General features: G+C 56.9%; 2 protein-coding genes across 4 annotated transcripts; both read left to right on the plus strand.

The window, feature by feature from the left end:
• Nucleotides 1-879: 879 nt before the first annotated feature.
• Nucleotides 880-3,491, plus strand: LOC102462126 (polyisoprenoid diphosphate/phosphate phosphohydrolase PLPP6-like). The gene is made up of 2 exons (XM_075916325.1): nucleotides 880-929; nucleotides 2,551-3,491. The coding sequence occupies exon 2, from the start codon at nucleotides 2,625-2,627 to the stop codon at nucleotides 2,919-2,921; it is 297 nt and encodes a 98-aa protein (XP_075772440.1). The 5' UTR covers nucleotides 880-929; nucleotides 2,551-2,624; the 3' UTR covers nucleotides 2,922-3,491.
• A 6,975-nt stretch (nucleotides 3,492-10,466) lies between these two features.
• On the plus strand, nucleotides 10,467-20,601 carry LOC102458297 (flavin-containing monooxygenase 5-like). 3 transcript variants are annotated; one of them, XM_075916331.1, is made up of 9 exons: nucleotides 10,467-10,592; nucleotides 14,385-14,563; nucleotides 14,937-15,125; nucleotides 15,483-15,645; nucleotides 16,144-16,286; nucleotides 17,561-17,760; nucleotides 18,259-18,611; nucleotides 19,576-19,648; nucleotides 20,041-20,601. In XM_075916331.1, the coding sequence occupies exons 2-9, from the start codon at nucleotides 14,429-14,431 to the stop codon at nucleotides 20,384-20,386; spliced, it is 1,602 nt and encodes a 533-aa protein (XP_075772446.1). In that variant the 5' UTR covers nucleotides 10,467-10,592; nucleotides 14,385-14,428; the 3' UTR covers nucleotides 20,387-20,601. The 3 variants fall into 3 exon arrangements, with proteins under 3 accessions (XP_075772446.1, XP_075772445.1, XP_025043403.2); XM_075916330.1 differs by lacking the exon at nucleotides 10,467-10,592 and adding an exon at nucleotides 13,443-13,547; XM_025187618.2 differs by lacking the exon at nucleotides 10,467-10,592 and adding an exon at nucleotides 13,443-13,547 and having other exon boundaries at nucleotides 14,419-14,563.
• The last annotated feature ends 1,796 nt before the right edge of the window (nucleotides 20,602-22,397 follow it).

A 22,397-nucleotide genomic window follows, 5' to 3' on the forward strand; every position in this document is an offset into this window, starting at 1 on the left:
TCTTCGGTGAGCCCCCCCCCCGAGCCCCCCCCCCCCCCGGGCCGGCCGCGAGGTGCTGCTCAACCTGCTCTTCGGTGAGCCCCCCCCCGGGCCCCCGCCCCCCGGACCCCCCCTCCCCGAGCCCCCCCCCCCTCCCGGGCCGGCCGCGAGGTGCTGCTTAACCTGCTCTTCGATGAGCCCCCCCCCCGGGACCCCCCCCCGGACCCCCCCTCCCCCCGGGCCGGCCGCGAGGTGCTGCTCAACCTGCTCTTCGGTGAGCCCCCCCCGGGCCCCCGCCCCCCGGACCCCCCCCTCCCGAGCCGGCCGCGAGGTGCTGCTCAACCTGCTCTTCGGTGAGCCCCCCCCCGGGACCCCCCCCCCGGGACCCCCCCTCCCCCCGGGCCGGCCGCGAGGTGCTGCTCAACCTGCTCTTCGGTGAGCCCCCCCCCGGGACCCCCCCGGACCCCCCCCTCCCCCCGGGCCGGCCGCGAGGTGCTGCTCAAACCTGCTCTTCGGTGAGCCCCCCCCCCGGGCCCCCCCCGGGCCGCCCCCCCTCCCCGAGCCACCTCCCCCCCCGGGCCGGCCGCGAGGTGCTGCTCAACCTGCTCTTCGGTGAGCCCCCCCCGGGACCCCCCCCCGGACCCCCCCTCCCCCCGGGCCGGCCGCGAGGTGCTGCTCAACCTGCTCTTCGGTGAGCCCCCCCCGGGACCCCCCCCCGGACCCCCCCTCCCCCCGGGCCGGCCGCGAGGTGCTGCTCAACCTGCTCTTCGGTGAGCCCCCACCGGGACCCCCCCCCGGACCCCCCCTCCCCCCGGGCCGGCCGCGAGGTGCTGCTCAACCTGCTCTTCGGTGAGCCCCCACCGGCCCCCCCGGGCCGCCCCCCCTCCCCCAGCCACCCCCCCCCCCCCCCCCCCGGGCCGGCCGCGAGGTGCTGCTCAACCTGCTCTTCGGTGAGCGCCCCTCCCCTCGAAGCGGCCAGACCCCTCCCCCCCCCAACCGCCCTCACTACAGGCCATCCCAATGCCCTGCCGGCACCCATATCCCCGCCTGTGCCACTCCGCCCTGCACTGCTCAGCCAGGCCCCGGAACCAGGCTAGGCCTGCGGGGATGTGCCAGGGTTGCGCGAGCTGCCCCCCCAGCTCTTCCTGTGTGGGCGCGGAGCCCTGCCAGAGGGCCCGTCTAGGAATTCCGACTGGATAGATTCAGGCCCAGGGCTCGGTGTTGTGGGGCCAATGCTGGACACGCTCGGGATGAGGTGCCCGCTTTCTGCCGAGGTGGCACGTGCTTTGCCCTTTTCCAGTGAAATGGTTGGTCTGCCACACCAGGCAGTCACTGGTCATCTAGGTGTATATGGCCGTAGTGGTACCGTATTTTCCGGCGTATAGGGCGACTGGGCGTATAAGACGACCCCCTATCTTTTTAATTAAAAGATAGGGTTTCATCTTATACCCCAGCGCCCCTCCGCCTCCTTTGCTCCCGGTGTCCCTGGTCTGCTGGAGATGGTCTCCAGCAGACCAGAGGCACCGGGAGCAAAGCCGCCAGGAGCGCTTGGGCTTGCCCCCCCCCCCCCCCGCCGGAGCCCCTCCGCGCCGACGCGGAGGGGCTCCGGGGGGGGGGCAGCCCATGCGCTCCTGGGATGCCCCGCCGCCGGCTTCCCCCGAGGCTTTCAAAGCCGCGGAGGGGCTCCGGCGGGGGGGCAGCCCATGCGCGCCTGGGATGCCCCCCCGCCGGCTTCCCCCGAGGCTTTCAAAGCCGCGGAGGGGCTCCGGCGGCGGGGCATCCGGCGTACAAGACGACCCCCGATTTTTGGGGGATGTTTTTTAACTTCAGAGGTCGTCTTGTACGCCGGAATATACGGTAGGCCTGGTCCTGTGAGCGTGGGTGCACAAGCTGAACCCTAACCTTAAGTGTCAGTGAGGAGTCCTGCTTGTGGGGCTTCTGGAAGTGGCTTAAGTGGCTAAGTATTTATTGAAGTGCTTGAAGCCATTACTAGTCCTGCAGCTTACAGCTCAGCACGTTGTCCTAGTCTGGTTGAGTCACTCGGTTGTGCCTGGGCACCTGAATCCTGGCCTTCAGCATGCACAGGCATTACAGCTGCCAGACAATCCCGGGTGGCGACTTGTGATGGTTTTGCCATGCATACAAACCAGTGTCCTCGCCGCTTTACTGCCAAGTTCATTTTCAGGAGCTGGTGCTAGCGGTGCCGTTGCCCACTGTCTAATAAACACAATGGGCTGCCACGTTTGCGCACTTGAAAACACGGAAGGGTCGTTGGGGGTAGCCCTGATTCAAAGTTCTGGATTGTGCTGGTGCAAGGAGCAGGCTCTCTTTGCAGTAGCTCTGGTGTCTCTTCTGGGACTTTTGAAGGAGGGAAGGAAGAGGGGAAACAGAGGATCTTGGAGTGGGAGAAGAGGCATTCTCCTCCTATAAACTATTCTATCCTTGCAACTCCTGGCCAGCCAAAGAACGTGGGCTGCCTAGGACACATTGATAATGAGCTGTTTCCTGTTGTGCGTTGGTGAACTGGAACACACATGTTGTTACAATAACCCCTTTGCTTTTGTCTCCTAGCTCTGGTGCTGGATTTAGTCCTGGTGGCCGTGGTGAAAGGGCTTGTGAGGAGAAGACGTCCCACTTACAACAAGATGGACATGTTTATCACCATCTCAGTGGACAAATACTCCTTCCCATCAGGCCATGCTACCCGAGCGGCCATGGTGTGCAGATTCGTCCTGCACCACTTGGTGCTTGCCATTCCTCTGCGGGTCCTGGTGGTTCTGTGGGCCGTCATTGTGGGCATCTCCAGAGTCATGCTGGGTAGACACAACGTGTCAGACGTGGTCTTTGGCTTCTTCATGGGTTACATGCAGTACAGTGTGGTGAAATACTTCTGGCTTTCACCCCTCAGCGCACCTGCTCTCTTTGCAGTGTGGAACCAGTGATGGCCCTCATGAAAAGGACGAGGTGCACACACTGCAGAGTCCTGTCCTGCGCAGAGAGTGTGAACTGGGGCTGGTGAAAGGATCATCACCCTCATCTGATCAGCGGGGCTGATGGTATCCGCAACATCATGCTTCATTCTGCGCGATACCTGGGCTGCGGGTGGGACGCAGTGAGATCTGAGGGACAGCTATTCTCGGGGCCATCCTGCTTTCAGTGTGCTGCTGGGTCGAAGCACGTACCAGCCCGTATGGCTGCTCTGACCATTCCATGATGCAATTGCTCCATATCTCCAGGTGCTACCAGAGGGAGACGTGCACACAGGCCAAGCTGCTAATTCTTTTTTCCTGGTACTTAACATGCATCAGTAAGATCTGGGGTTCAAAGAAATCCCGTGAATCAGCATACAGCACAGGATGCCTGTTGTGCAGCCGGCTCATCTAGCTTAAACAGTAGGCATGCCTTCTTACAAATATTGTCATGTGGTTACTTGCTGAAAACCGTCCCTGTGTGCTGTCAATATACTGACCGGTGCCCTTGTGGCTGATTAGCCGTGGGACTGCCCCCTAGCGGCCACTTGCTGCCTCTTCTATCACTTTGAGATGACCAAGGTTCTCTAAATTGATTCTTTCTCCTTTTGAAGCACCTTGCCTCTCACTTGCCCGTCACATTCCAGTTATAGAGCCTCCTGCCAAGTGGGTGGCTTGCCGGAAAGGTGAAGGCGTCTGGTTTGGAATACCTTGGGAGCCGGCAGTTTGAGGGGAGGAGATGCCCGAACAGGGCTGTGGAAGGAGTTCACTGGGCAGTGGGTTGTCTCTACCAGCTGTCCTCTAGTCGGGGTGCGGTTTGTCACTGCAAACTGGCCAAGATTCTCCTAGCAGTGGGGCAAGCAGAGCCCCCTTTCCCAATCTGTCATCCGAGCAGGGTGCTCCCGCATGGTTACTCCCCCTGCTTTTCTGCTGAAAGCCAGACGACATGCAAACAGTTAATGCCATATGAGGACACGTGAGGTCGACTTTTTAGGTCTTTCAAAATAAGTAAGCTCCATGGAGATCCTGAACTGAGGTATGTAGGCCTCAGTTCGGCAAGAGACTTCAGTATGTCCCATTGATTTCCATGAGATGATTCCTGGTCTTAAACCGGAGCACATTGGCTATAGCCCTGCTGTTCACTACAGAAAAATGCAATCAAAGTGACAGTAGAAGTGATGTGTGCCCAACTGTATTGCAGCGTTTTTCTCCCTTCTGTGATGGTTACAAATGGAGCTGTACGCTTGGTGAGACAAATGGGAAAGAACAAAAATGTCGTATAGAACGGTGATGAAAAGGAAAATGACAAGTTTCCAAAGAGGCAGAAAATAAATTATTTAGCTAGAGCAAAGGGGGAGGAAGTTCCCCTGGGCCTGACGGATCTCCAAGAAGGAAAAACAGGTTCTTTGCATGACGAGAGAGGTAGAAATTCCCTCTTTTGGGATTGTCGAGGGAAGGCACGGTGTCTGAACTGTAAAGAGATTGTAGAACTACTTGAGAAATTACATTTGTGGGCATATTGTGTTCATGGAAGAGTTCTGGCTGAAAGAGAAAACTGTTAGCTTAAAAACCAAGTGCCATGCAATGTACTGTACCCTTAAGTGTTCCCTGTAAGCTGTGTGCCTGTGAGGCCGCTCAGGAGGGATTCAGGTGCCCCCAAGGTGATTAGTGGAATTCTTGGTTTTGTTTCTGCTGGTGGTGCATATTCACACACATGTCGGTGCACATAGAAAAATGCATTCCGCGCATGGATGAAATGTTGATCCTTAATACCAATTACTGTACCAGGAGTACTAATGATCTCTTCTAGTATGGCAAGTCCTGTTTCCCTAAGGTGCTGAGAGATGTGCAGATGACAGAAGGGATATTAAAGTAAAAATAACACATCTGGGATCCAGCTTTCGTTCTTCCGGGACACTGGTTGTGTGGCTTTGTAGGAATGTGTGGAGAACTGTCTTGTGCTTATAAATCTACTAGGAGATTTATCCAGTGTTGCTCGGGTCCTTAACCCAATTCAATTTTATTTTTCACTTAGATCTAGGGGTTGGGGGTGAGGGGTTCAGGATTCAGGCTGCCCTGGGGAGAGAGAACTACCCAGTCCCCTCATTGCAGTAGCGTGGGGTCGTGAGAAGCACCTCTCCATGGCTGTTGCACCCCTAGTGGGCACAGCCAGGGCAGGGGGCATGTCCCTCGGCTGAGGCAGGTCCTAGTTCATCTGCCTCCTCCACTCCCCAGCCAGAGTGAGGAATGTAGCCAACTGTGCCCTTTCATCAGGGAACAATGTCCCCTTCTCTAAATGGTGCCTACGGGTGGGAAGCTTGGGGCTAGAGCAGCCCCAGACCTGAGGGGGGGGACCCAGCCCGCCCAGCATTCTGGTAGCCCAGCATGATCATATGGTATGAGTCATTTGGAATAGAAAGTCTTCTGAGCCCTGGGCTTTAGGATCTAGTTTGATGACTTGATGGGCCAAGATTATGTAAGATGGGGGTCAAAGATGAGCAAAAGTGCTCTTGCCGAAAGCCTGGTGACTGAGTAGGATTGGGGGGGAAGGGGGGTGCTGTGGGTGCCATTGCTCTTGTTCAAGAAGGATGAATTCAGACTGGATCCGGCACAGAGGGGCTGCTAGGGTGATGAGGGGAATGGAAAAACCTGTCTTACATGCTCCTACACTTCAGTTAGTCTATAAGGTGCCACAGGACTCCTCGTCGCTTTTGCAGATTCAGACTAACACGGCTACCCCTCTGATATCTTACATGACGGGCACACTAAGAGCCTGGCATGGTTAGACTAGGAAAAGGCATGTGGAGAGGGGGTCTGATCGCTCGCTCCCTCCCTGTGGTCACCCTCCAGACAGAGAACAGTGGTTGAAGCTGAAGGACGGTGCGGGCACAAGAGGAACTGGGGCTGAACTGGCCAGGAATCCGTTTGGGCTGGAAATCAGAAGGCTTCCTGCCATCAGAGGAAAGAGGTTCTGAAGCAGCCTGCCAATGGGAAGGAAGGTGGAACCGAGGACAAGTCCAGCTGGATCTGAATTCTATGGATCTTTTGTCTCCAGCCCTCTGCTTTCCAGCCTGGGCACGGGGTGGAGCAAACAGCCTGCCTGGTTTCCAGATGGAGCTTGCTAAGGTGCTAAGCAAGATGATCTCACGAGGTTGGCTGTGCTCGCGGGAGGTCCGTCATTTTATATTTGCAGAGGTAATTAGCTCTGTGGTTTTAAGGAGACTTGACAACTGTCCTTGCTGAGAAGATCTAGCTAGAGGCAGCCGATTTCCAGCCCAGCCCCTGTACAAAGAGGGTGACACGTTTCATTCTGAATGCTGGTCACTGAGGCTTTATGCTGTGCTCCGACTCGGCTGACGGTGAGTTCGCTTGGAAAGCTTCAGCAGGGTTTTCAGTGAGCCGTGGCATGTGCCCTGGTGCCTGCTAGACATGTACTAGATGCTGTTTTCAATTTTAGGGCTGTGCAGGCCAGTTTCTTAAAAATGTTGATGACGATGATGTCCCCAGTCGCCACGTGAAAGGATCTGGCCAGCACCCAGAATCTCCTGGCCCATGTTTCACAATGCTAGTAATCAATGGAAAATCAGTGTGGACGTCTTACCCTTTCCCACCACCACTGCAAGCGCAGATGTGAGCCCTGCCTCCGCCCCATGCCCAGACGGGAAAGCAGGGGGCTGGGGGGTAAAAAAAATCCATAGACTTCAGGTCTAGTTGGGCTTGTCCTCCTTTCCATTTTCTGAAAAGAAAGGGTGCTCTAGCAGTGACTAATTGCTAGGCTTGGTTGCTCATCGCTAGAGATGGTTTACTGAGCACATTTGCACTTGGAGCTGTTGCTCAGAGCTGCCCATCAGCCCTTCTAAAAGGAAGACCGGTCCAAGGAGACCGACCGTGTAATCTAGTCAGGGTGAAAACGTAAGAATGAAAGGTAGTTTGGGGTGGGAGGCATACCAGTCTTTGTGGCTTTCAAACCAGTGTCCTGTTACTTAAAATGCTTTGCTTCTCCCTCAGCCCTTGCTGCGTGAAAGCCACACAAAGTGGAGGGAAGTGAGCTTTCCCAAGATGCTGTGACATGCCCAGAATTCAGGGAGTGTACACAACCAGAAATGTTTGCCTCGGCTGCGCCAGTAACTGTCGATCTCACTGGCTGTTTCCAGAGGGGTGTGAACCCTAAGTTACAGGTGTCCCTTTCACAACTAACCTGTTGTTCACAGCCGGGTACCTTTGTCCCTCAGTCATCGCGTACAAAGTTGGGTATGAACTTCACAAGCCCTGTGACTCTTCGCAGCATCTGTAGCTAGAAAGGAACAATGTCTTGCCAGAAGATAGTGGGAGAGAATAGGAATTCGTTCTCCAGCCTGCCAAGGCCCCTTTATGCTGCTCTGGTGGCGTAAAAGGGGAAGAATTAAACACTGGGAGGTAATCCCCACATGAGTGGGTTTAATCCCCACTATTACAGTCCTGCTCCGCTCCGCTCCACTCCAGCTGGCTAGCCATACGGGGCTGTATCCACTCCAGAATTGGTTTTCAGCTACTTTCTCCTCCCACCTCCCCGTTCCCGTGCTCAGCGCGGGTGACTGGAAGGAGGAACTTTGTGCATTCACATTTCTAGATTATGCTGGAATAAAATGCAGCCTACATAGTTTATGAATGCTAAGATGTTTACATTCATTCTGTTCCGTGGTTTTCAAAGTGTATTAACTCTCCATGCCCAACGTCAGACAATATCTTTTTCGCTCATAATTTGTAATATTGTCAGAGCTTGACAGGCAGCCCAGGTTCACACTGCTAGCTTAGCAATTTAGGCTCCTCTTTTTTATGGGAGCTTGAAATGCACCTGGTCTTACTTCCTGGATTGTGTTGTGCAATGTACAGTTCTGGGAGTGGAGTTTGTACAACTCAACCCGCTTTGGGCCCTGAGACTTTCCAGGATGGCTATCCGCGCTGCTCAGCTGCCCTTATCCCCTGTAGAGCCGGCCAAATCATCCAAGAGCAGCAGATCTTATTGCCCTCAAACCTGCCACCCTATCTGATTCATTGCTTCACAATTATTCACTGAATAACATCTGCAAACAGTTCTTTGCCCGCCTTGACTGAGTGGCACATTGGCTGCTTGCAACCATGGCTGCATTCATCTGGAGGGCTGGGTTGTGTTCCCAGCTGTGCACCGGCCTCCTGGGTGCTGGTTCCCTCTGTGTGCCTCAGTTTCCTCTCACTGGTTTGAGTGCAGACTTTCCTCCTTTGTGCTGCACCCAGAGCAGGGGAGCCCTGAGCTGCCCTCTGCTAATACAGGTAAGACCAACCACCCACCCATCTGGCAGAGGAGAGGTGGCTGAGCCAGAGAGGCACAGTCTGCTCCAGCGAGAGAGACTTCCTTAAGCTACCAGGGATCAGAAAAGGCATCAGATCGAAAAGGACGAGGAAACACTGCCCAGGAGAGAGGGTGCCGTGCTACGCCGCAGCCTCCCGCGGGGCCAGGAATGGACACAGGATCAACCGGCAGCACAGTGAGCTGCTAAGGAGCGGCCCTTGCCCGAGGGGTCCATCTCCGATGCTCTGAGGACACATGTAGCTTGTCTGACACGACCGTCCCAGGGAAGGGGGCTGAAGGAGCCGGGCACGTGAGGAAGCAGGCTCGGGACTGAGACGTACATGGTAAGGAATTCGGGTGGGGTGTGCTGGGAGGGGTGGCCCCTGGCTCCCCGGGCTCTGTCCAGCCTCCCCCCAGGGTCTCTGCACGCCGTTCAGGAGAGTAGCCTTTCTGGATTGGCTTTCAGGCCAGTCGAGCACGGTGCCCGTAATCTTACAAAACAGCACAAGCCCCAACACTCCGCTGGTTGATGCTTTGGGTCAAACTTGGAGTTAAACAGCGTCCAGCCCAGCATACGGCTCTCCAGGGCCCATCCAGACGCAGCCCCAGGCTGCTGGAGAGAGGCAGGGGCAGGCCGGGGCAGTCAGAGGAAATCGATTTCTACCATGGCCCCTTTGCCGGGCAGCTGCAGTTCGGGGGCTTGGTGTGTCGGCTTGTTGTGGGAAGCAGGGCACGGTGACGCCAGCTGGGGTTTCCTCAGTGGGGTTTGTGATCCCTGAGCATTGGTCAGGGCTGCTAGGCTGGCGGCAGCTCCACCTCTGGCGCTCCCTGGTCCCTCTGAGTGCCCCTCAGGTGCCTTTCCCTCTCCTGGGGAGGGTGGGATTTTTGCCTTAAACGGGCACCCTGCAGGTCAGCTCTGCCCACCCATAGGTCCAAGTAAGTGGCGCCTCCAGTTCTTCCTGCCGGGAGTCTGTGCCCAAAGGGGAGCAGAGCGAGCAAGCAGCCTGCCTGGAACCCCACGTCGCGGCCATGCAACAGGAGAGCAAAGCATTCAGGGAGGAATTTAAACCAGGTTTGCCCACATTTTTCCTCCTGGCTTGCCTTCCCCTGAGGGCAGCCTATGCCGGCCTCCCTTCTTCAGCCCCCAGCAGGTGTCTGCGTGCCAGCCGGGCTGTGCAGACGGCTCCTTTTGGCGCACAAACCCCTCTTGCACTAGAGCTCCGAGAATGGGGCAGCAGCTCCCTTTGCCCACGGGGCCTGGACCCAGTACCAGTTCCACGCATTTTCCTTCAGCTTGTCCCTGCCAGAGCACTAGGGGGCTGGTTTGACCCCTTGCTTCTCCTAGTTAGGGAGCTTGACTCTGCAGCTGTAAGGTTACTAGGGTGTGTGGATGCCAGATACTTTCACAAAAAATCCCGAACATGGTGGGGGGGAGCAAAAAAAAAGTCACTGCGCCTTTAAATCCCCCCACACCCCTTGCAGGCCTTTCGTCCGAGAAAAACCGAAAATATCAGTCATTTTACATGTCTGGTATTTTCTGGTTTTTTACCGGCTAGGGGCCACAAATACCGGACTGTCCAGGCGAAAACCAGACACCTGGCAACCGTGGTGTTGAGTGTAATACAGACACACTACGCTGAGAGACTGTGCGACTGTCGGAGCAAGGACTGCAGCATTCACAATAGCACCCATCCTCCTGGGGCTGCACCCTGTTTCATCATGTCCATTGTCTAGACAGCCCGGCCCAAGGCCTGGATCTCTCTGTGCGTTACACAGCTGCACATAGCAGGAACAAACCCGTACGCCATGTGGGTGGATTCGCTTGCAGCCCCTGCCACACCACAGCTGAACACAGCTCTGCCGCAGAATCGACAGCAAGTGAAGGGGTGGAGTCAGAGACACTGGTAGTAAGTTGACCGGTCTCAGTCAACTAGCACAGCCGGCCTTCCCCCTCAGTGTGGTCAGACTGGCTGGATTAGTTCTGTTTAACAGAAGGGCTACAAGGAAAACCGGCAGGAAGGAGTCACAAAGAGGGTTTGTTGGCTTCTTGGTTTGTTTTTGTTTTTTTCCATTGACTGGCCAGAAAAACAGACTGTCCATGGAAGCGTGATAAACCCTTTTCTCCGCCCCATGCTTATGTGTCTGAGCCAATGAGAGGAGTAAACGGTGGGGCGGCGTCAGCACAGACGAGAACCCTTAAATAAAAAATAGGCAGCGCCCTTGTGACCAGCTGGGGTGGAAGAGGCAAAGAGACGGATGCAGCCCTTCCGGGGGGGTCAAGAGCACAGGATCCATTGAGCTGCCTGGGCACTTAGGCCTTATCGTTGCATTTGCAGGTTTGTTGCGTGTTTCGGTGATGTTCAGCATAGGTGGGTGTGGAATAGCCTCGTGCCTGATACAGGTTCTGGCTGCACCAGGGGAACAGAGGGTCACCTTTCCATGGGCACGAGCAAGGGGGCTGCTTGCTGAAAGTCCACAAGTTGGGAGTCTTGAGTTGGTGCAGCTGGCCAGGGAGGAACTGAGGAAGAGAGCAGCCCCGGGCAGATATGGGCTGAAGCAGAAGGCCCAGCCCTCCACCCCAGTCGAGGGCGGGGGCTCAGTGGTACGGGTGGCGGGGGAGCTGGAGGGACCAGCCCACACCGGTGTTTAAAGCATTCGGACATGAATGACTTTGTAAAAAGGAAACCTGGCTGCTTTTGAAAAGCGCGGGACTGAGAGGGAGCTGATGTAAATCCGCACGGCCCCCCCTGGCGTCGCTGCCCGTTCGTAGCCGATGGGGACCTGGCCCACCGTACGGCGGGGACTTTAAAAAGCCAGGTTTCCCCTGCAAATGAACCTTTTGTTTTTCACATGCACTCGTTTGATGCCCAAGCAAATGCGCACCCTTGGGTGTGTGTCCATCTGTCCATGGAAGCTCCTCGCGGGAGGGAGCAGGGTGACACAGCCAGTGGTGGAGGTGTGTGTGGGGCATGCAATGAGCCACACGCTGGCAATGCACAGAGTGCAGGCAGAGGGAGTTCTCCACAAAGCCGAGCTGACTTGCGAAAGCAGATTTCTACCAGCCGGGAACGTGGCTCCGAGTAACTTGCAGACAATTCTGTTGAACATCCTGAAACAAGGTGGCACTTTGAAGAGCCTGGTTTGACCAGCTGCTGGGAAAGGCGGCTGAATGAGCAGACCACCAGATACCTTTTTAAGAGAAAGCACGGAAACCCACCCGACCATGGCCTGTCTGCTTGTCACGGCCTCAGATGGGCAGTGGAATGGATGTAGATGGGGGCTGGGGATGGGGTGGTGGGGGAACCAGGTTTGCCACAGAACTGATGAGACTCAAGTCAGCATGAAAGGGGTGAGCCAGGGGTTGAGGTCAGCAGAGCACAGCCCTGAAACACGTTTATAAACTCGCAGGAGCCCCAGCGCCTCCCGTGGAGCTGAGGGTTGTGGAATTTCACACGGGTGAGGCAGACACCTGTCGGGAATGGTGGAGGTAACGTCCTGCCGGGAGGGCAGGGACCTGGACTAGACAACGTCTTGAGCTCCCTTCCCCTCCTACAGTTCTGTGGTACTAAGGGAGTGATGAGTTAAGGCAGGTCTCACGCTCCCGGCCCGTAGGCCATCTACGGCCCAGGCAGTCCCACAATCCGGCCTGCGCACGGCTGCCGACACGCGGCTCGGTGCTCGGTGGAGGAGTATTGCCTCCGAGAGGCAGCCAGGGATGGTGCTGTGTTTTCCCATCTTACTGAGCGGGGGATTAAGCCCATTTGGCCCTGCGTTGTTCCGAGGCATGTCTGCCACGCCGTGTTGTGAGGCCGAGGCCGGGGGAGATTTCAGGTCGTAGTGATTTCACGGGGTAGCAGGGAACTCGCAGCCAGACCCACCTTGCACTGGCTTTCATTTCACCACTGGCCCTCTGCCAAACCCAAGGCGAAGCTTATCAGGGATTCAGCTCTGGCCGTCGCTGAGGAGAAAAAATGACTCCCCATTTCTGCGAATACCACGGGGCGCCAGGTACCATCTGGACACAAGCCGGCACCCGTGGCATGAATTGTGCGCTGCGCATCCTTGGGTGTGACCGCGAGAGGAGAAGATAGAATGCAAAGTATGTTGGGCAGCCAGTCAATCTGGCCTTTCCGTCTGCCAGGAAAGACGCCAGCCGTTGTAGAGCTTGGGAAGGTGAAGGTGGCCGGATAGAACGGACGTGGAACAGAAGATCGATACTATCCCCATATCACCATTGGCCTAAGCCAGGCGCTCGGAGCGCACCCCCCAACGCGCATGTGATTGGACAGGTGCAGGGGGACACAGGGCAGAAGTCAGGAGCAGCGCTAAAGCCTAGCCGTCTCCCACGCTGCCGCCCTACTGCTGCGGGTAGAGCCACGTCCTGCCGTGCCTTGCTTCTGTGGCTGGCCTGGGACCAGCACGGGGCTCACGTACAGGGCAGCAGCCTCTCACCTGTGCTCCCGTGGTGCCCAGCCCCGCTGTGGATGACACTGGGGGTGTTGTCCATTCTCGGAGGCAGGTCGCCCCCTGGGGAGGAGGGCGAGAGTGAAACACCTCTGAGGGCTGGGGGAGAGGGCCAGGTGCAGCGCGAAGGGCTGAGTGCCCTTAGCCCCGCCCCTTCTGCCCCAGGCTCCGCCCTATCTGAAGCCGGCCCCTGCAAACCTTGCCCCAGCCCGCGGTGGCTGCTGGCCCTGCTGTCCATGCCACAGGGACCTTGCACAGCCACAACGGTGGGGCTTCAACTCTCTGACTCGTAGCCCCCGCAGCTCTGATGCTGCCCCTGTTTGGCAGACACCCTGAAACCTGCTTATGGGCCCCCGGGGGGCCCTAGTCCCACTGCCCTGGCCCCCACCAGGTCTGGGACTGATGGCAGCCACCAGCACCTTCAGCATAGTCGCAGATGCCCAGGAATGCAAATCAGCCCATCCGTCCCTCCCCCCCTTCTGCTCCTCCACGCAAGAGGCACACCCATTGCCTCACTGGCTGTACGCCGCGGCAGCACCCCACGGCTGAGCCCCCCGCTCGCTGTAATCCTCCGACAGGTGCGCTCTTTGCCGGGAGCTAGGGAAACATTTGACTTAGCTGGACAAGTGCCTGGGGCCTGCAAGAAAGGACGTTATTGTTTAACTCGGGGAGGTACATCTTGGCTTAGCAATTGACAGATGCCAAGTTAATGTGTTACTTAGACAGTACCAGGAGTCCACTCCCTCCTGTGCTGGGGGAGCAAAGGATGGAAGGCAGAAATTGAGCGTGTGGGATCCAGCAAAGCCAGCAGCTACGCCAGACAGCAGGTACGTGGCAGTATCTGTGCTGGCCTGCCGTACCCAGTGCTGTTTCTGTAGCAGGTGCGGGCGGTGGGAGGTGGAATAGCACAGGAGTGTGGGATCAGGGGTTCGGCAAGGGGGATTTGAGGAACTGCTCGAGGGACTGTACAATTCTAGCATGGGGAGGGCCGTGCTGGGATAGTGGGATAGTGGCTCTACTGTGTGGTCTAGAGCAGTGTTTCTCAACCCTCGGGTACTCGAGAGACGTCGGGGGAGGGGGGGTGTACATCAACACAACTGAAATTTGGAAAAAACTGAATTTCTGTTTTAAGTTTGACAGCACTTTATTATTTTTGTACTTTTTACACCCAAAAATTTCAGCGCCCACCTCGCAATGACGACGTTGTTTAAACAAATGTGCTGCAATGGTAGAAAAAAAATGTTGTGTGTGTGAAACCTGTAGGTACTCCGGGTGCTTATAATGTCTTTATTTTTTTCGAAAAGGGGTACTTTATAAACCACGGTTGAGAAACACTGGGCTGGAGTTCCAACCGCGACTGCAGGGACACTCCGGGGCTGGAGGTCTGAGGGCAGGTCCACCACACTTTTAAAGGGGACTCCAGCTGACCCTCCCAAGTCTCCGGTCTCTTCTGCAAGGCGGGGCCCCTGCCTCTTGCCTTCCAGAGGTGGCGTTGGCCTTGTTCGCAGACAGCACTGGGGCCCGTATGAACTTTAGCTGGCCAATGGGCCTGTTGCAAATGCAGAGCACAAAGCTGTTTCTGGGAGGGATTCCTTTGCTGGACTGGTTGTTCTTGCAGAAGCTGGAGGGCTTCTTCCTCAGGTAAAGCTCTCTTCCCTTCCCAGGATCCCTCCGTCAACTCTCGCACCCCCTCCTCAGACAGGTGGCCATGGCTAACAAGAGGATTGCAGTCATTGGCGGTGGATCCAGTGGGCTGTGCGCCATCAAATGCTGTTTGGATGATGGGTTGGAGCCCACCTGCTTCGAGAGCAGTGAAGATATCGGGGGGCTCTGGAGGTTCAAGGTAGAGTTGAGTCTGGGTGCGAACTCTCCCTGCCGGATCATTCCCACCGTCACGGGGACCTCCTGGCAAATGCCCCCAGAAGTGGAGGTCTGCAGGGTTTGTGTGTGGCCGAGAGGTGAGGATGGGCTGCGGCGGGCGGGGGGAAGAAGAGGGAAAGGCATATCACATGTGTCTGCGGGTGTTTTACATCAAAGGAGGAGGGACAATTAGAGGATGCTCAGGGTGTGTTTCTGCAGACAAGGGAGGCTTCCATGCAAACATCTGTAATAGGGGAGCCCAGCCCACCGACGGCTTCCTGCCACCTTCGCCTCTGCAGCTTTGTTTCAGGTGCATTGTTCAAAAGTATTGTTCGTGTCCCCTCCCCCTCCTGCAGGAGAATCCCGAAGAGGGCAGGGCCAGCATCTACAAATCCGTCATCATCAACACCTCCAAGGAGATGATGTGCTTCAGTGACTTCCCCATCCCGGAGGATTACCCCAACTACATGCACAACTCCAAAATCATGAAGTATTTCCGCATGTACGCCGAGCGCTTCGGCCTCCTGAGACACGTCCGCTTCCAGGTGAGCAGACCGGCCGCGAACAGGGCTCGGACAGTGTGCGAGCCTGCCTGCGGGTCTGGGTGGAAAAATCCCCCCATGAGGAAACCGCTCATGCTCATGGAGCAGGGAGAGCCGGAGGGGCTGTTCTGGGATGTTATAGCCCAGCTCCCAGAGTTGCTGCAGCCTCAGACGCTGGGGGAGCCGGGGAGCCTGGGGGAGCCACGAGGCAAAACCCAGCAGAGCCCAGCTGGCCCTCTTGTGGCTGGTCCCAGCCGGGCTCGTGCTGCCTGGCTGAGGCGGGCACAGGGCGGTGGCTAGCGTCGGGGGAGCGGGCGAAGTGTCCGGGCGCCAGGTCTGGGACTGCCCCTTTCCTTCCAGACCAATGTGGTGAGCGTGACAAAGCGCCCGGATTTCTCCACCTCGGGCCAGTGGGACGTGGTCACAGAGACGGAGGGGAAGCAGGACTCGGCCGTCTTCGATGGGGTCATGGTTTGCACCGGCCACCACACCCACCCCCATCTGCCGCTGGCCTCCTTCCCAGGTACGTCTCTGAGCACTCGCGTAGCTCCGTGGCTGCCGGGCTCGTCTCGAGGGCAGGAAGCACGCCCTTTGCTGCTGCACGTGGCCCCGAGGGAACCGACTCTTCCCTTCCTTCAGGGGTGTGAACCCCTCAAACTGCTTCTTGGTATTGGCAAAAGTCTCCTGATCCCAAACTGCTTTGAAGCCCCGCCCCTCCCCGGGTACAGCCCCGCTGTGTGTGCTGGGACGGGCAGGAAGGCTCCCTTGCAGGCTTAGCTGCTAGCGCCGAGCTCTCCTGTTCCTTTTACCCCTTCCATCTTCAGTCTCCCCGGGCTGGTGGGTCGGTGGAGCGCCTCTGAGAGGGGTACCCCAGAAGGGCCCTGCCCACACGGCCTCCCATGAACACAGGCAATCCCCCGACTGGGCGTGTGGAGCTCCGGCCCCACGACGTTCAAGTGGGCAAAGGCCCTCGCTCGGCCCTGGCGCCCAGCACCGCAGTGGCTCCGCTCTCTCCTGGCAGGGATCGACACGTTCAAAGGCCGCTACTGCCACAGCCGGGATTACAAGAAGCCCCAGGAGTTCTCGGGGAAGAGAGTCATTGTGGTCGGCATTGGCAACTCGGGAGGGGACCTGGCCGTGGAGCTCAGCCAAGAAGCCGATCAGGTTTGGCTGCAGAGGGACGGCTGGCACCGCAGTGGGCTAACCAGCCAACACACCACGCCAGCCCCAGAAAGGCCCAGTCCAAGGGCCTGGCCTAGCCCCTGCTGACACCTGTCTGTGGGCGTTGGAGGGCAGAGAGGAGATAGCAAAGTTCATAGGGGTCAGCAGAGTTCGCATCGAACGCCATCCCGGGCAATGCGCACGTAGCGAATGGACGTGAGGGGCGCAGGAACATGCCCTCAGCTGTTAGTTGAATGGCAGCTGCAGGGCAGGCCTAGAGCAGGAATGACGTTGGGCCCTTCCAGAGCTACCGGGAGCTAGAGACCATGGCTACTTTCTCCTTGAGTATGGGTCTCCAGGGTGGCTAGAGCGCACGACACTACGCTATGGCCACAATTAACTGGTGCTTTGTTCGACAAGTGTCGTCATCGCCCCAGCGCCTTCTCCTGTTTTCGCTCTTTCTCTCACTCCCCTTCTCTTCGCCTTCCGCTTGCTGCTTCTCCTTCGTCTCCCCCGCGCCCCCTTCGCGCCTCTCGCGGCCTTCCGCTCAGCTGCCCTGTCGGCCCGTCGGCGCAGACCTTGGGACCGTGTTTCAGTCCTCTTTCTAGGCGCGGGACATCGTTTTTAGACCTGCGACTGTTATTTCCCTCACAACGTCATGATCTGTCAGGCGCTGTTGACCGCTTGCTCCTTCCCGCCAATCCTGCCCTGTGACCTTTGGCCTACATTCTGTTTACCTCACGGCGCTGCTATGGGTCTACCGCCTTTCCCCGCCAATTCGGCTTTGCGGGCGACATGATCTTTTGCCTCCACTGAACTGGGGAGCGACTCTTGCTTATTTAAAATGGAAGCCAGGGACACAAGCCAGCGTCTCTTTGGTATCCAATGTGTCTAATGATTGTCTGAGCTCCCTGGGGGGCTGGCTTTCACGACGCCCCCGGGCAATGAGTCAACAGGACTGCTCCACATCCCAAACCCAAACAGCCTCTGGGCCTGGACACTTCATAGACCCTCTCAGGGCCCATTTGCCTCCCTCCCTTTTTCCACTCTGGTCTATTGAGACAGTCGGCTCTGTGGGGTAGGAGCACCCCCCCCCCCCAATGTGGCTGTACGAGTATCCAGCACACTGGAGCTTTGACCTCCGCCGGGGCCTGCATTCCTCGCCCTGGTGTCCAAAATAACTCATGACGGTGACAATTTCTGCCAGTGCCAGGAAGCGCCAAGCGGTGAGAGCCAGAACACTTCGTCCCTGCGATCTGTCTTTCTCCACTGCCTAGGTCTTCCTCAGCACCAGGCGTGGGGCTTGGGTCCTGAACCGGGTCGCCGACGAAGGGTACCCAGTGGACATCGTGCTCTCCACCCGGTTTAAAACCTTTCTCAAGCAGATGTTGACAACATCCATGATGAACCAGTGGGCGGAGAACAAATTAAATGCAAGATTCAACCACGCACACTACGGGCTAAAGCCTCAGCACAGGTATTCCCCTCAGCCCGCTGGGGCGGGATGGCACATCATAGGCATTAGATAGAAAATACCTTAGTCCTCCTTTTCTAGGCCACCATCACTGCACTTGGGGCGTGGGTGGGCGGGCGATTGTCTGTTCCCTATGTTCTGGCACCATGCAGGGCCCTCCCCAGCAGTCCATGCAAAGTTAGAGCATCCTCAGATTTTGCACCCTCCTTCCTGTGACCACTGGGAGGACTGGCCATAGCGGGGTGTCTCCGACCTGTGGGTAATCTCTGGAGGCCGTTTCTGCCACCTATAAGGCCCGTTATGCTACCGGAGCCAAGATGGACACCGAGCACCTTGAAACAGGCTTTTGCACTAGTGCCGCTAGTAGTGGTTACACTGCCTGACCCGAATTCTACTGGGACAGAGGAGAGGAGGCCAGACCATCTCCCTGAGCCTCCTGCACTTTCAGAGGGACACCATTTCTCCAGCCAGAGCTTGATACACCCTCTCTTTACCATGCAGGATTACGAGCCAGCACCCAACCATCAACGACGACCTGCCGAACCGCATCATCTCCGGCAAGGTGCTGGTGAAGCCGAACATCCGGGAATTCACCGAAACCGGCGTCATCTTTGAAGACGGCACCAGAGAGGAGGACATTAGTGCTGTTTTCTTCGCCACAGGCTACAGCTTCTCTTTCCCCTTCCTCCAGGACTGTGTCAAAGTGGTCGAAAACCAGGTCTCCCTGTACAAATTCATCTTCCCTCCGCACCTGGAGAAGCCAACTCTGGCTTTCATTGGCCTCGTCCAGCCCCTGGGGGCCATCATGCCCATTGCCGAACTCCAGAGTCGCTTGGCCACGCAAGTGTTCAAGGGTACGTGACCCAAAATGCAGGAGACAGCCCCTGGTCTCTGGATGGTAGAGCTCTCGGAACCCCGAAGCCTGTGTCTATGGAGGACCTGGCTGGTTGGGCATGGTCCTAGCTGAGCTCAGCAGAGCGGTGCAGACCCTGGCTGGTACTGAGTGGCGAACAAGCCACGCTCGAGTGTCGTGATGGCGAGCCAGCCCATATCCCTCTCTGCCATAGCACTGTTTTGTCCCCAAATACTCTAGGATGGCCGCTCCCTGGTGGCTGGGCCTTCACACCTCCTGCTTTGGAAGCATGGCTGTTGTGATCCCAGGAAATAGGGCAGAGGAGTGACAGGAAATACCAAAGCTGTAGGAAAGGAATCTCAGCTCTGCAGCCAGGCCCGTCCCAGAGGAAGATGGACTGTCGGGGCGGGGAACCTTGTTTGCATCGGGGGCCGCTGACCCACAGAAAAGTCAGTGGGAGGCTGCACACAAGTGAAGAGCAAAAACCAAAAACCAGAACCAAACCAGAGCAAAACCCCCCAAGCCCTCATTGACGTGGGCCCTGCCTGAGGAGGAGAAAGATGGCCCCCACGTTCCCCTCACACACTAGAGCTTAGGGAGGTCCACTCTAGCAGGCCGGCAAGGGGGGCTGGAGCAGTAGTGTGGGTTCCCTAATGCTTGGGGGAGGAGCCCTGAGCCTTGGGGGCCAAATCCAGGAAAGCTGAGGCCCACATCCAGACCCCGGGCCTTAGGTTCCCCACCCCTGGTTAACCTCTATGTCCGTCTCACAGAATCAGGCTGTTCATGGGGCGCCAGAAACTGCAGCTTTGGGGACATAAAGCCATCACGGCCTTCCCAGCCCAGGGTGCAGTGCTGCTTTCTGTAGGAAACACCTTCCCCGATGCCTCTTACTGTCCGGCCGTGGCTGATCCCCTTCCGGAGGAGCCAGACACATCTCTGCTCACACTCCGGCTTGTCCCTTCTAGGGCACATCAGGCTACCCCCAGAGAGCGACATGGTGGCCGATATTACGCAGAAGACAGAGGAAATGGCAAAACGGTAGGAACTTTTACGTGACGTCATATTTATTGAGCATGCTCAGAAGGAGTCTTTCCCTGAGAGTTGTCTGGAGCGTCTATCGTTCTCTGAAATGCCTCCAGTATGTCAACAACTTGCTATGAAGGATCAGGTGTTTCCAGCCTGAGCTCTCTTCGTTAAATGTCACCTGGAAACATTGATTTGCTCTGGAATTGTTCTCCCCTCTCTATTCTTTGCTACTTGGGAATGTGAAAGGGATTGAAGAGAAGATTAAATAGCGAAATGGGAGGTTGGGAGCCTAAGCAGTAAGATGTCTCAGATCGCGGCTGACTCCAGCCCCGCAGGAATGTCAGGTCCTGGTCAGCGCAGTCTCCACGTTCCAAGAGCACCTGAGCCTCTCTCTCTCCTTGCAGGTATGTGAAGAGCCAGCGCCACACTATCCAAGTGGATTACATCGAGTACATGGATGAAGTGGCCTGCCTGGCCGGAGTCCAGCCCAAGCTGCTGTCGCTCTTCCTCACGGATCCAAAGCTGGCCATGGAGGTTTTCTTTGGGCCCTGCACGCCGTACCAGTACCGCCTGCGAGGGCCGGGGAAGTGGGATGGAGCCAGGAACGCCATCCTGAGCCAGCGAGAACGGGTCATTAAGCCTCTGAAAACCAGGGCCGTGGGCGAATGTACTCAGCACAGCTCAGTGCCCTACCTGGTCACGATGGTTGGTGCCGTGGCTCTCCTTGCTGTCGTTTTTGCTTACTTTTAACGGCTCTTCCTCTGCTTGCTTGCTTAGGGAGGGGGTTGTTAATACCCTCTACCCTCAGAGGGTTTCTAACGTGCTCCCGGTGGCACTGCCACACCTCCAGTGTAACCATTGGCTCGCACTGTCATGCCTTGGGAATTTCCGCCCCCTCAGCCGTGGCCGCTCCTTGTGTGCTGTCACATGAGACGTCGTTGGCTCCATTAAATGTGTCGCAGGCTGCTATTTGTTATGACTGCAAAGGCCGCAGACCGGCACGGGAAGTTTATGTGGGGCTGTTATGACACAAGACGTAACCGGTTCCCGCCCTTCCTCTCTCGGTGACCTGCACGCAACAGTTCCACCGGCTGTAATGTCTCTGTGGCGGGAGGGAGACTGGACATGTGCTCGTTAACGGTTGCTTGGCCCCGTGCTGGCTTGGGCACCTGTGCCTGGAATGGCACTTCTGCCACAGACCTGCTGCATCTTGAGGCAGCGCTGCTGGGGAAACTGAGGCAGGCACCCCAGGGAAGCCCTTGAGTGGCAGAGATCGTGGGATTGAAGGACAGGGTTCCCCAGGCCCAGCCTTTCACCGAGCACCAGCCCTCTGAATCAGCGAGTGACCCACACATTGAGAGTCAGAGCCCCTGAGGGCCTGGGAAGGTGCGTGCCTCGCCACTGGGCGACAGCATGCTCACTCTCTCTTGCCCAGCCGCTCCGAGGCTCTGTCTACACTGCGGCCGTATCCCGGGAAAACTCCGCTGCGTCCAGGGAACCCCTTTGCTCTTCCACTTTTGTGCACAGGAGAGCAGACGCGCCCTTTCGAGGAGCCCTGTGTGCCTCGTTCTACACGGGGCCAAACGTTCTGCACGGGAAAAACCCTCTTCCAGAAAAGCAATCGGAAAAAGCTACGCCGACGACGGAGCGCAATTTGCGGAGTTTTTCCCCCCAAAAAGCTACGGTGTAGACATAGCCTTAGGCGTGCCAGCTTCAGCGGGAGAGCCTGAGGGAGCCCAATGGTTAGAGCGCTTTTCTAGGCGGGGGCAGATCTCCTGCTGTTCTTCTCTTCCTGTGGGCTTCCCAGCCCCTGTATGGAAACGAGCCTTCCATTGGTTTAATTCCACCATGTGTAATTGACACAGGAGACAGGTAGATAGCCGCCTGATTTCCTGTCTGGGAGGGAACCTGCCTCTCCCTGTTTGGCCGCAGACTTTAGAACACAGTATCATTAAGTGGTGATATTTCCTAACGCCACGTTCGCCCAGACACCTCACAAAGCTATTCATCACAGGTGTGTGTCACTGAGGGTGTGTCTAGACTACAGGGTTTTGTTGACAAAACTAAACCTGCGTCTACACTACCGCTGAGTTCTGTCCACATAACGTCGACAGAACTCAGCAGTTTTGTCGACGCTGGTAAACCTCATTTTACGAGGAATAACGCCTTTTGTCGACAGAGTTCTGTCGACAGGTGTTATTGCATCTAAACAGTCCTTTGCCTCTACACTGCCATGTTGACAAAGCAGCTTGCTTTGTCGACAGAACTGAATGTCGTCTAGATGCTCTTTGTCGACAGAAGCTTTGTCGACAGTATCTGTCAATAAAACTTCTGTCGACAAAAGCCTGTAGTCTAGACGTACCCTGAGTGTCACAGAGACCGCACTCTATTCCTGTTTACCATTCAGGGATATTGTACACAGCCAGCTTCTCTGGCTTCTCCCTGGAGTTACAGCCCTCTTGTTCGCAGACCTGGAGCCTTTGGAAAGGTGTTCTTTAAAGGTAAAACCCACAGCAAGCTTCTCTCTCCTGCCGGGGTAAGCCCAGGCTGTCTCCTTCCCCACTGGTTAGCCTGAGGTTTGCTTTCCTCCTTGTAAGTGGGATGAGTCTGATCCGAAACTCACCCTGGAGGTTTTCTTCCGCCCTGGACCTCATACCAGTACTGCCTGGGAGGGCCAGGGAAGCGTGATGGAGCCAGGAGATGGCTCGTGAAACCTCTGAGAACCAGGCCAGTGGGAGGGTGTACCCACCACGCCTCAGTG

This window comes from Pelodiscus sinensis, unplaced genomic scaffold, assembly GCF_049634645.1.
Source record: "Pelodiscus sinensis isolate JC-2024 unplaced genomic scaffold, ASM4963464v1 ctg121, whole genome shotgun sequence".
Taxonomy (NCBI): domain Eukaryota; kingdom Metazoa; phylum Chordata; order Testudines; family Trionychidae; genus Pelodiscus; species Pelodiscus sinensis.